The sequence below is a fragment of the Mya arenaria genome, chromosome 3 (genome assembly GCF_026914265.1).
Source record: "Mya arenaria isolate MELC-2E11 chromosome 3, ASM2691426v1".
Lineage (NCBI taxonomy): Eukaryota > Metazoa > Mollusca > Bivalvia > Myida > Myidae > Mya > Mya arenaria.
In genome coordinates, this window is record NC_069124.1 from 11,623,639 (window position 1) to 11,637,526 (window position 13,888).

General features: G+C 37.8%; 1 protein-coding gene across 1 annotated transcript; it reads left to right on the forward strand.

Annotated features, from left to right (window-relative positions):
• Nucleotides 1–238: 238 nt before the first annotated feature.
• Nucleotides 239–13,202, forward strand: LOC128225666 (collagen alpha-1(XII) chain-like). The gene is made up of 12 exons (XM_052935576.1): nucleotides 239–322; nucleotides 1,526–1,683; nucleotides 2,615–2,729; nucleotides 3,678–3,775; nucleotides 3,981–4,046; nucleotides 5,169–5,484; nucleotides 6,099–6,371; nucleotides 8,184–8,320; nucleotides 9,070–9,229; nucleotides 9,643–9,883; nucleotides 10,138–10,299; nucleotides 13,043–13,202. Exons 1-12 carry the CDS (start codon nucleotides 274–276, stop codon nucleotides 13,200–13,202), a joined length of 1,935 nt encoding a protein of 644 aa, XP_052791536.1. The 5' UTR covers nucleotides 239–273.
• The last annotated feature ends 686 nt before the right edge of the window (nucleotides 13,203–13,888 follow it).

A 13,888-nucleotide genomic window follows, 5' to 3' on the forward strand; every position in this document is an offset into this window, starting at 1 on the left:
TACGGTTTTTGAGTGCTTGACCTTCATGGCGGGTGTGTGGGAGCAGCGCCATCAGTCTGTAATTGCCCACATTTTGCGGACTGTTTTATTCGTAAAAGTGCATCAAACAATATGGCACTGAAATGGTTAATGAGAAAGTCATATTACTGGTCATGTGGTCAAGTTATCATAAATTTCAAACCGTAACATAGCACTGGCCTAACCTTATCAGTTCGATGTAATTACAGGTTATATGTCTATGAAATTCTATTTCCTCAAGATAGACGACTTACAATGTATGTATTTGGATTTCTCCTGCTAGTTTGTTTGGCTGAGAAACAAGGTAGGATAGTTGTCTAGCTCCAAAGCATCTACTATGTGTCTATTGCTGTACGGCTACTAATACTAGGCTACTTCTACTGCTGCCAATATTAATATTCAAAGCGCTTAAAGCGGCCTGCTACGTGAGTATAGTTATGCAATATTAAAACAAATTAACATAGACATCTAAAGATAGTATATGTTTGCTCATGAATTCCTTCGAAAAAACTTTTAGATTTTTACGCTAATAATTATTTAAATCAAAAGCATGCATTAGCAGTCACTTGATATACTCTTTTAATAAGTGGGATGCCCAAATAATCACAAACTTGTAACTGGAACTTTGGTTTCATAAATAATGTGCCACCACGGATAGCGTATTTTTTTAAAAAATCTTCTCTACACTTCAATCGTGGCTAGTCGTATTTAATTTACTACCAAGGTATGCTCTGTGCCCGCCACACCTAATGCCTCCCATAAAATGCACTGGACATGTTAATAAAGTTAATATTTAAGGTGTCTTCCTGCGATGACAGGATCCCCGCGCAAAATTCCTGCGGACCGAATCACTCACATACTATTTATTCCCTGTTTTTATTGATGTATCTCAATATTGCCCTCAACCTATGTCACTCGTGGACAAAATAAACAGATTAATATCATTAATACATGTTACACCAATGGCGTTTTTGTTGGTATTACACTAGTTTTGGTTTTATATTGGTTTCACGAACAGTGTATTTGTTGCGACAGTTTCAATTAAAATGAAACTATCGAAGCCCCCTCCGGATACGGTTTCGTAGGATCTGTCCGAAAACTAACAAACTCACATGGCGGAAAATAAGCCAACACGTCAGTTGAAACACCAATTAGTTTAAACCGGCAAACGACCATCTGCAGTATCATTGTTTAGAAGAAATTTAGAAATAATGGCGACACGCAGAAGCTCCATCACGTTGTTAAAACTGTACACATGCATTTGCTACTTCAAGAAAAGCTTTCGAAACAGTTTTCCAAACCGCCCAAACCCTTAAAACCAAAAACTGAAACTAGTTTGGTAGAAAGACGCACTAAATATTAGATACACAGTTCTTGACACCGATGCTAAACCGTGAAAAACTAGTTTATTACCAACAAAAAGCCCTTATCCAATTACTATTACCTGTATAGAATCTGGATGTCCAACTAGCAACAAAAACTAAAAAGACACTATTGTTATTTACAGTCAATTGCAATATCCAGTGTCTGGACTGTTCTGACCGTTCATCCCCGGATGTGTGTCGCTACGCAACCACGTGCAACGAGCACGAGAAATGTTTCGTGAGCCAGTATGTCACGAGCGGAGGCGATCTTCTGTATTCAATGGGATGCCGCTCGGCGGAAGTAAGATATTCGTAGAGTTAGAACAAAAGACAGCATGACGTAACAGTGCCGATAAAAAACACTAATATCGCTGAAGAAAGTTATGGAATAGGACCGACTGTTAAGAACTTTGTTAAAATTAACAGCGTTGTTCATTTCTAGACCTGTTTCATGCAGACACATTTCATCTGAAGTATTTCTTAACTATAATGAAAATATATGGGCAATTGTACCATATCCTTTACGAACACCAGCTTGTTCTTCACAAAGCATATTATTGTCTTAAAACCCCCCAGTTCAGTCTATTGTTTTACGAAAGAAGTAAATAATTTTATTAAAGCAGTTCAAAATGGTACCAGGGTAATGTCACGATAGTGACCAGGCTCATTTATATTGTCTTTATTTTTAAAATTTGGTAAAACAATACCTTTACGCCACACTTTAGGGATAATTCCAGAATAATATTTAACAGCTGACACATTAAATCTATATGTTCATCACTATTGCACTATTACATTATTACTATTATTTCTTCTTTCAAATCCTTTTCTCAATCATTGGTTATATAAAGTTGAAAACAAGCTAGCCCCGGGACGTTAAATATTTGTAGATGTGGCATCGGTAAGTAATGCATTAGATGTTGTTGCTGCGGATCATGCTTGTTCGTTGATGTTGTGTTAGTGCTGTGGTTTATAAAGTTCCAGCTGCTTTTGAAGTTGTAAATGTTGTTGTTGTTTTTGTTATTCTTGCTGATGCTGTTCTTGTTAATTTTGACGGTGTTGTTGCAATGATGCGGATTTAAATGTTCGCTTGTCCCCCGACGGTTTTGTAAGCCTGACTCGGCTGTCAACACTAGTAATAGGTAACTGTATATTTCTGCAAGTAATGTACAATTGATTTTTAGTAATGACTGTTTTTGCTGTTGTGTCGTTATAACATGTTCTTGTTGTAGACATGCAAGGCTGGAGAAGCTGTTAGCAAGCGTCGACAGGTTGGTCAGGACGTCATAGTGTGCACGGAATGTTGTGAGGGCGACTTCTGCAATGTACAGGGCTGTGGCTCCTCCAGTGAGTGTTCTGTTACGAGTTGAGGACTGGGTGCCAGTTCAAATCAACAATACTCGATAGGAGCGGATTCGTATATAGGATATGGCATTTTAAAAGTACTGCAAATTTGCTCCTAGCAGTCGTTTCGAACGGCACCTGCAGTGCGTTCAGTAATCAAACGTTCGCCGCAAACATGTTTACTGAACGCATGGCTGTTTCCATTATTCTTGCTTTCGGGCTGTATGAGCTCGCGGGCGCTATCCTTCCAATCTTTGGAGTGCGAAAGCGCTTCTTGGGGAAGTTAAAGAACAATATGAATTCACCCTTAAAGGCTATTTTTTCTCTGTTTTAGTTGGATTAATTTTGAAATATATAGTCATTCAAGTAAAATAAAAAAAGAATTTTGTTATAATTGATGGGATATTGCCATAACTGGTGTTTGGTTAGACACCGTCCATATTCATGAAACTAGACACCAAATGATACAATTGCAAGAATAAAAACTTACATAAAATTGGTATCGTTGTGTACAACGCAATGAGTCTTACTTACTGATGCATCAAATCGCTTTCCACACATGCAGGTTTTTGCGCATTTTCAAATTAAAAAATTTACTGGGGGTGTCTACCACGTAAATCACAGTAAGTTTAAAAATAGCATCGGTATATCTATCTGTTCTCATAAACAGATATGATTTAAACTGGGAAACCATTATGCTTTATTTTTAAACGGAGAAACTCACATGAGACAGCAACATGATTGTTGCGTTTATTGAACTTTATTCTATTAATTAAGTAAAATGATGTATTATCGGCTAACTTCTAGCTCGCATTGACAATTGATGGCATGTTTTGAGGAAATACTGAATTTGCCGATTTTTTAGACCATCTGGTGTCTAGTCCCTTTAACAAATCACCGGAATAGATGCATTACTATTAAACATTTAGTAAGAACAAATTATTATTTCAGTTAAAAAACTTGGTGATCGGGGCCCATTCTGTTTCTCGTGCGGTGTGCAGAATGCTCCCGACTCGTGCAGGGATCTCACGCAGTGCTCGGAAGGACAGGTAATGTATATCCTGAAACATATATTCTGGACACTACCGTTAATAAAATAGAAAATGGTATATAAGAGTAAGAGAATAAAGAACCTAAATTATTTCTTAACAATATATGCAATTTCTGTTCAAGGATGTGTCAGTTGCGTTGGTTAGACTTGTCTATGTATGTTTTTAATGTTTGAAATAGACTTTAATTTATGTGCATGTATAGGTGTGTGCTTTAATAGAGCCCCAACTGCGACCAGGCCATTACATGTCCAAGTGCGTTGCTCCAGATGTAAGTAGTTTTCCTCGTTCTATGATGCATGTTTTGCCCTATTTAACTTTGTGAGCAGATCCAGAAGAAAAATTGGGGAGGGACTTAAATGGACCTTTTAAAATTGTTCATGAAGTTATTGTAGATAACTTGCATGAGTTACACCAGGTGATCCACCATTTTACTCAAATTAGCCAAAACGTTCATGGAGGTGGTTCCAAATGCCTTCATACCGCCTTCTTAGCCTAGTCGTTTCGGTTCCACGCGCTCAAATAATACATCATTTTACATGATTAAAGGAATAAACGCAACAATCATGTCGCTGTCTCAGCTGAGTTCCTCCGTTAACAAATTGCGCATTAATGGGTTTTTTTCCGAACACCTTGCAGGTCATGTGATCGTTTCACACACTAAACCCAGTCAAATGTCAAAAAGCGTTTTACAAAGATGCTGTCATTTTCAGCAGAATAAGCCTCTTTCAAAAGTTCAATCGATCAATTTTATCATCGATGTTGATATGTCGGGTTCCATGTCTACGTAGTTTCGCAGCAGTTTAACACTTCCTTACAATGTCAGTGTGTTCAATTGGGCTTCACAAGTTAAACTGATCTTAAATTATTTGGAAATGTGTGGGTAACAGAAGAAATAGATAGTTCATGTCTTGAGCAAATACGAACTATGATTTTTGTTAATCATTTCCAAAAATGGCGCGGACATTAATAATTCTTCTGAATTGAAAAGTTATGCGATATTAAAACACACATTCGAAAGAGAAAAGTACACAGATATTATCAGAGAGAAACACTTAAAATATCCATTAGCAAAATGTCGAAGCTCATCGCATCACATATTGAAACGGGAAGATATACGTACATACACACCACAAAGAAAACTACTCTGCACGTCACTAATTTTAAGTAATTTAAGTTGAATGAGAAGTGCTACTTAATTGAGTTTTTCTTACAAAGATAAAATGTATCTATGGTTACTTCTTCATTGAAATTGCAAACATGTATTCCTATAGACGCAGTCTTTGGACCGCGTCCAATAAACTGAGTCATGTAAAGGATCATAGAGTTCTTAAGTTAAAGTTCATGAAACTGTACACGCATGCTAAAGCGCTCGCCTTTTTTCATTTCTCAGACCTGCCCCGTTCTCAATATGTTGAAGTCTGAGCTCGGTTGTCCGATGTGTTGTTACGAAGACTTCTGCAATAACAAGTGTGTACCTCGTAACGGCTCCCACACAACCACACACACCCAGGCGCAAGTTACCTCGTCTGCCACCAGCATTGTCCCGTCTCCATCGACAGAAAATTTCCCATCCCCGAGGACAGAAATGCTCCTATCACTTTCGACAGAAAGATACAGCAATGCCGATACAACTCATCCATCATTAGCTTTACAGTCATCAGCCCCTACATATACACAACCAACGGCGTTACACACGGCAAGTGTGGGTATGGATTCATCCCTTATTCAACCGACTTCAACGAAAACGTTCACAGAACAAACTACTGAGCCGGTTATATTGATATCCAGCAGTAGTTTAGGAGCTACTAATTATATAACGAAACCATATGTTTTTCCACAATCCACAGAGGCATTTGTTTACCATAAAACCTCGGAGGTTATAGAACCATCTATGATTTCAATGACCACGTCAACTGGTGATATCACGAAGCCAGATTCGACGCAATCCTTTTTCGCAATGACATCTTCACGCGATCCTTTAATGTCAGCCTCTGTAAGTTCACCGACAACTGACTCATCCTCCTCTGATGGATACTATATACTTCCATCAAACTACTTGATCAATCCATCATCCTCGTCCACGGGCTATGTGCCCAAGCCTTCTTCGCAAATTGATTCCTCTCCAGTTCATTCGACTTAGTTCGATAGACATTGGATAACCATAGGCTTATTTACTTACTTAACGGTTTTACTTGTAAATAGCCTTAAGTTGCAATTGACATTCCACTATATTCGTTAATTACATAATTTTCCATTTTCAAATTTAACAGCCCAAATGTCTGATATAATACACCTTAAATCCTTCTTTTGCTTTAATCAGTGTGTTCGAAAGGCCCGCGTGACGTTATCTTTGTACTGGACGGCTCCGGAAGTGAGGGAGGTGCCAACTACCAGAAACAGCTCACATTCGTTCAGAACGTCGTCCAGCGCTTCAACGTTGGTTTCAACCAGACCAGAGTATCCGTTGTTCCGTTCTCTACTAATGTGACGAATGGTTTCCTCCTAAACCAGTGCCATGACAATTCGGCCATGTGCACCTTGAACTTGATACAGGGTATACCATATCCAAACGGGGAGTCAAACACCCATATAGGTTTGTCTTGCTTTATACAGAATCTGCATGCATATACGTATTTCTAAAATGTAGCATGATTTTGACGTCCATTTGATATCCAGGTGAGTCATACACAATAAGGATACAACAATGTGCAATTTTATTTAAAAACTGCGAAAACAGAACAGAATAGAACAGAATAGAATTTGAAACATTTAAAGGAAAAAGAAAGAAGCATCCATCACTGATGATGACCTTGACATTTAACGTATCTATCTTCATCATTTACCTAGTAAGTTTAATGACTGAAGTCGGGCACTGACTGTAACCGATATGCCTCAGGATCGTAGGTCTGAGTATTGCCCGCGACATTACGATTATAGCGATAATGCTACGCTTACAGTGTCACGTGACTCCTCAGTATGGACCCTCCGCAAGTACGCAAAAGCAGACGATACCAATACAATAGTGATTCTTAACAAACAGTTAAAAAGGGATGGTAAAACATAGCAATAAAAGCAAGTATAATGTTAATTTAGTTCATTATTATTAATTAATTAAATGTATGATTCAGGTAGAAATAATTTATTGTCGAAAACTTTAAAATATATCATTTCTAAGTAACATAAGAATTTTGTTACAGGAAAGGTATCTTTTTAAAAATAAAATTTAGGGAAATAAGACGTGTATTAATTTCCTTTCCGAAAGTCAACAAATTTTATATCAAATGTCAAAACACAATGGATTTTGCTGTTTTACCTCCTTTCTCAATTAAGATTTCCCCTGCTTTATACAAGTTTTTTTTATGAAACATTAGTATTGACATAACTACCTTAATGCACGTTTGGCCAACATAAGCATCAAATTTCACAAATATCTAACAAGAAACAAAGAAGTTGAAATGATTATTGGGCTGAAACTTTTAAAACTTAAGGTCTATGCGATCTTGACCTTATATAAATCAGTTACTGACCATGACCAATAAGTGGACATAAGTATCTACGGTCTCCAGGCTCTGTTATGTTATTTTAACCCGTTTTTCAGTAAGAATGCATTATAATTGGAAAACGTGGTCCAATCTTTGACTGTATAGCTTAGGTGGTCGAACAACTAAAATCATCATAGAAGGTGAATAATACTCCCGCAACACAATCTTCTCACAATGCGCATTTATCCTTTATTATTCAAGGTTATGTTATGTAGTAACTTCCCTAGAGTTGCCAATGGTGACTGATATATAACGTTTTTATAAATTACAGACAAGCCGTAATATATAACATTACAGTTCAACTATTGATATTTTACCTGCTGTATGGTGGGACCTGTCCGATCGAATTTCATCAATAAATAAAATAATACAGCTGTAAATGTCCATATAAATGCTTATTGTAACTGTATTATTACTAATTGCTGGTCCGTAACAGGGGCGTAGCCAGGCTTTACGGAAAGTTACGCACAAAAGGGAGGGGGAATATCCATGTAGCCGGTTGGGGGTTCGGGGGGGGGGGGGGGCTTCCCAGGGAAAAATGGAAAAAGGACCTACCATGTTAAGCTTTGAGGTGTATTTGGAGGGATTTATAGGTTCGAGGTCCCCGACTTTGTAGTTATCAAGTGATTGCTTTAGGCTCAGTAAGCTATCTAGCACAGAGAAGCAACGCGAACTTATGCTGATCTTTCTTTCATTCTGATTTCATTTTTTTTTTTATTTCAGCCCTCGACTTTGATTCCATTTTTTTATTTATCAAATTGATGTTACGCACATGCATAAATGCATAACGCTGGTTACGCCCTTGGCTTATCGTTCGATGCTTTTCAAGAATGCAATTTTGATATGTATACTCTTAACTGCAGCTCTTCAATACGTAAAAGACCACGTGTTAACTGCAGCTGGCGGTGGTGACCGGAGCGTTCCGAAGGTGATCATATTACTCACGGACGGGCAGTCAAACAACCACACCGCCTCTGTTCTCACGGCTGCACAGCTAAAGGTTCGCGTTTTTGTTGGTTTGAATTAAGCATAATTCATTTTATTAACATTATTCATATATTATTATTCAACATACAAAGTGTATCAAGTAAATTGCAAAGAAAATATTGTAAGGATGAAATAATTATCTAAATAGTAAGGTTATTACCCTTTCTTGTTATTGGTTGTTGAAAAGTAAGGGAATCGAAATAGTATTCGGGGAAAGGCTAGAGTGTGTCCATTAGCACAACTGCGTGATTACAAATGTGATTAAGAGAGCGAGACGGGCATTTTACTTTAAGTTGTGTCTGAAGTGTAGTCCCAAAATAGTGTTTTGATTGAAAAGGATGTTAATATATGGACCATGATTGCGAACAGTCTCAAGTCTAAGTCTAGATTCTGACTCAGAAAAGCACTTTTACAAAATTACAAAGACTACTCTTTAAACCATTCCATTAACAAAAAATAAATGCGAATAATTGTAAAATTTCGAATAGTTCCCACCAAAACTCAACTATATTGAAAGAAAGTGATATGAAATGAAGATTTTCAGTTTTTCCATTTGATTCTGAACTCAGACTTGAGACTGTTCGCCCCGCGAGAAATCTATGGTGGTATAAGCTTTGCGATCTCAAAATTGTATGACGAGCTGCACATAAAAATATATATATGTTATACGGCAGTGAACATTGATTATACATATAAATTGCAAACAATTTATTTAGCATGCCTTTTTCAACAAATACACTTTCCATGGCATGTTATTTGCAGGCCAACTCGTTGGTGAAGATCATAACAGTTGGAATAGGAGACAACGTATACGACGCCGAGTTGCGCAACATTTCCAGTGATGCCAACCATTCATTTGCCGTCGCCGACTTTGACGCACTGAAGTCACTAGATGACGTCATACTGCATAAAACTTGCGATGGCAGGTTATTTTTTCTTCATAAGGAAAATACGTTAGTGAACATGTCGTCACCTTAGTGCAATATCTCGATAACTGCATATAGAAATAGAAGCAGATATTGAGTTCTTGCGCTAAGGTGACGATGTGTACATGTGTGAATGGGTGTTCGTGCGTGCATTTTTTTGGGCACCTGCATGTGATATAGGGAAGTTTCAATTAGCTCGGCCTGAGTTTGTGCTCGAACTAGCTCGTTTCCTTATAAATGGACCCCAGCTAAAACCGTTAGTGCGATACACATTATAAATTGTTCACTTCTCTTTGGTGAAATTGACATGGAAGGGTCAGGATGATTGTAAGTTCACCGTGTCCATCTTTCGCCCAATTTAACTGCAAAAAGAAATTGTGACACACATGTTTTCACTTTACAATTTCAGCTTGCAACACGAAAGCTGACATCTGTTTCGTGCTCGACTCTTCTGGCAGTGTTGACAGCTTGAACTTCCTGAAGCAGCTTCAGTTTACCAACATGGTGGTCTCGGGCTTTCCGCTGGGGAAGGACACAGGCGCCCAGTTTTGTGTTGTGACGTTCTCCACAAATGCCAACCTGGAAATTGCTTTGGGTGCTCAGACGGACACTAACGCTCTTAAGAACGACGTGTTACGAATTACTTACCGGTAAGAATTCATCCAGATTACTTATTTCACGCCGCTAGACCGCCAACTTCAGGCCACAAGGCCGCTAGGTCGCCAACTTCAGGCCACAAGGCCGCTGGGCCGCTATGTGCACGTTTATTCGTCTGACTGGGATACAAAGCTTCAAGGTTTCGCGAATTATTTACAGAAATTCAGTACATACTCACATGTATTAAGTAACCAATACTATGAAATTTTAATTCAATATTTATCACTGTCAATAATGTCTTTTGCAGACCGGGTGAGTCAATGGCGGAAAAGGGAATCAGCCTTGGAACTTTTGAACTGTCAGACGGCAACAGCCCGCGCCCTGACGCCAGAAAGATCCTAGTTATTGTGATGGACGGACACTCAAATGATCCGGGGAGAACCACCAATGCGGCGGCAGCGGCTCATAGGTATTCAGTGTACATGTGTCTGTGATAGCATCATTTTAAAATATAAAAACAATCATTTCATATTCGAAGAAATATTTCTTGAAAGTTATATTTTTAGACTGTTAGAATTATCCAGCAGTCAATAATGCATGTGCATGTATTGTTTAGACAGTCGAATTGACGTTTGCTTTGCATCCGAAAAACATCATGATTCATTTCATAATTGCCGATTTTGAAAATAAAATAAAGAACAATGCTTATTGAAATAATGAAGTATTCCGCGCTCACTAAAATGACAAAAACATGATTCCGATAAAAAAAAATTGGTGATGGTATGGAAACAAGACAAAATTACTCTCTTTTGGCGAATATCCCATCAACCGGTGGGCGTAAAATTTCTTTGGCTTCAACGAGTGACGGTGTCAAGCCATAGTGCAGCCATTGTAGGGCGCGGGCAGACCTTTTAACTGAACAAAAACAACAACAACAACAACAACAACAATAATGAAAACAACAATAACAACAACAGTGACAAATTAACACGAAAACGAGAGTCCGAAGACCAGCATCACCACAAGTTTGTCCAATGCTTGAATCCCTGGAGATGGTCATATAATCAAATAACAATGCAAAACTAACATTGATACACATTTTTTCCAGAGTTTGGTTCTGGAAGAATACTTCATTAAAATTATTTTAATTGCCATATTTTAGGCAGTTATCAAAAAAGTTCTACCTTCCGATGTATGCATCATTCTGCATAAGTAAAAATAAATAATCTACAAATTCTTTTGTTATTACCTTATTACCATAGCAATGCTTTACTGTAGCGAATTATGAAGGGTACGAAAAATGTCCATGAATGTATAAAGGGTTTAAAGTTTAAACAAAACTGTATTTGCATACTTGCAGTACATGTACACTTGATGTTGATGTTGAAATGTTCTTAAATAGCTCTCGAAACAATAAGTGGACTTGATACCTATTTGGAATCATTTTTTAAAATAACATTGGAAAATATATTTTATTAGACAAAGGAATGTTCCTGGCAAGCATATCAAATTTGAATTAGTTGTATAACGTTTAAAATGCTCTTAATGTATACGTGTACATGTATATATTATGAAGATGTTGGTTTATGAATAATTTACTATTTTGCGAAAATAAATACCACAAATAAATATGAGGTTTATACGAAATGAAACCCCGCTCTCTACCCTCGTGTTTTTAGTCTGAAACACTCAATACTACTTCTTGTTGTCGAGTATGTACCAGTTGTGTGTGTGTGTGTGGGGGGGGGGGGGGGGGGGGGGGTCATGTTTAGACAACAAAATACAAAATTTAGTTTAATATCAGACATTTTTCCCCTTCCCACACATACACACATACATGTATTGCATTTAAAGCCTATATATGTCGGTATAATGGTGAGAGGGGGCGCACTTACTGTTGCGCTCCCTCTTATATCAAATTCGGGATTCGTCAAAAGATTTACGCGAGAAGAACGTTTGACATAATCTGAGGTGTTGTGTTGCATGTACAAGAAAAAGAAAAAGTTTCATGCTCAAGCATAAGGAAAGGTACCATGTTCACGCATAAATAAAAGGTCAGATGCTCAAGCATAAGGAAAGGTACCATGTTCACGCATAAATAAAAGGTCCGATGCTCAAGCATAAGGAAAGGTACCATGTTCACGCATAAATGAAAGGTCCGATGCTCAATGATATGGAAAGGTACCATGTTTACGCATAAATAAAAGGTCCGATGCTCAAGCATAAGGAAAGGTACCATGTTCACGCATAAATACATGGTCCGAATGCTCAAGCATAAGGAAAGGTACCATGTTCACGCATAAATACATGGTCTGATGCTCAAGCATAAGGAAAGGTACCATGTTCACGCATAAATACATGGTCTGATGCTCAAGCATAAGGAAAGGTACCATGTTCACGCATAAATACATGGTCTGATGCTCAAGCATAAGGAAAGGTACCATGTTTACGCATAAATAAAAGGTCCGAATGCTCAAGCATAAGGAAAGGTACCATGTTTACGCATAAATAAAAGGTCCGATGCTCAAGCATAAGGAAAGGTACCATGTTCACGCATAAATACATGGTCTGATGCTCAAGCATAAGGAAAGGTACCATGTTCACGCATAAATACATGGTCTGATGCTCAAGCATAAGGAAAGGTACCATGTTTACGCATAAATAAAAGGTCCGAATGCTCAAGCATAAGGAAAGGTACCATGTTTACGCATAAATACATGGTCTGATGCTCAAGCATAAGGAAAGGTACCATGTTCACGCATAAATACATGGTCTGATGCTCAAGCATAAGGAAAGGTACCATGTTCACGCATAAATACATGGTCTGATGCTCAAGCATAAGGAAAGGTACCATATTTACGCATAAATAAAAGGTCCGAATGCTCAAGCATTAGGAAAGGTACCTTGCTCCAGCATCAAGAAAAGGTCCGATGCTCAAGGATAAAGAGAAAGGTCACATGCTCAAACATAAAGAAATGGTACCATGCTCACGCATTTTATTATTTAGCAATGGTTCCATGCTCAAACAAAAAGAAAAGGTCCCATGCGCAAGATTGAAGAGAAAGTCCCATGCTCTTGAAGCATGTTTATAATCATGCATTATCATAAGTCGTTTAATTGCACACATGTAATTGATAGAATAGTGTATTAAATGAGTTGTAGTATATAATGACTATATATCATAATTATATTAAATACATTTTCCATTTCAGACATGGCATTGAAACCTTTTTGATCGGTGTAGGCCCTGACATGAAACACTCTGAACTAACTCACATACCATCGGGACAAGACCACGTATTTACTGTCAGCACGTTCAACGATCTAGTTTCAGTTCAGGAAAATGTTAAAAATATAATGTTCTGTCAATAAAGGTCTACAGTGCCCCACAAAATATTTTTCTTTTTTGGTATAATATATAAGTCTTAAAATAAAGTGAAGTCAGTGTACCGAAAAATGACCGACGCTATACATTTAAGTTGAAATTTCGAGGTCATGAAACAATCGATTTTGTCAATTTGCCGATTTGTACTGAATTATGACCGTTCAATTTTTCTGACAACAAATTCTGCTTCAAATAAATGATGGTTTAAATTGTGCACTCAAATGCGCCTGTAGGCGTGGGTGCTTGTACAAAGTAATACTGTAATGAATAGGGAACTAACAGGGAACCTAAAAAGTGAAGGGACATTGTTGTGACACGTTAAACCGAAGAATGGCTGTGAATGTGGGGGGGGGGGGGGGGGGGGGCTAGACTTTGATTGACATAAGGGTTCATATGACAAAGTGACGTACAATGTAAAACTAAACCAATTGCTAGATAGCTTTATTACTGTTAGAGATTTGATTTAATATCATAAAAATAATTCCCCCCGTCTCTTCAATTGCCGCGATAGTGAATACAAAAATTGTTTGGTGGTAAAGTATAAATCGGAGCAGTAGGTGCAATGTGATGACACATCAAGGGGATGTAGACAAAATTACATTATGTTGTATACATACACATGTAACACTCTCGAAGCAGGGCCATTTTTCAAACCCCTGATGCAATCATCATG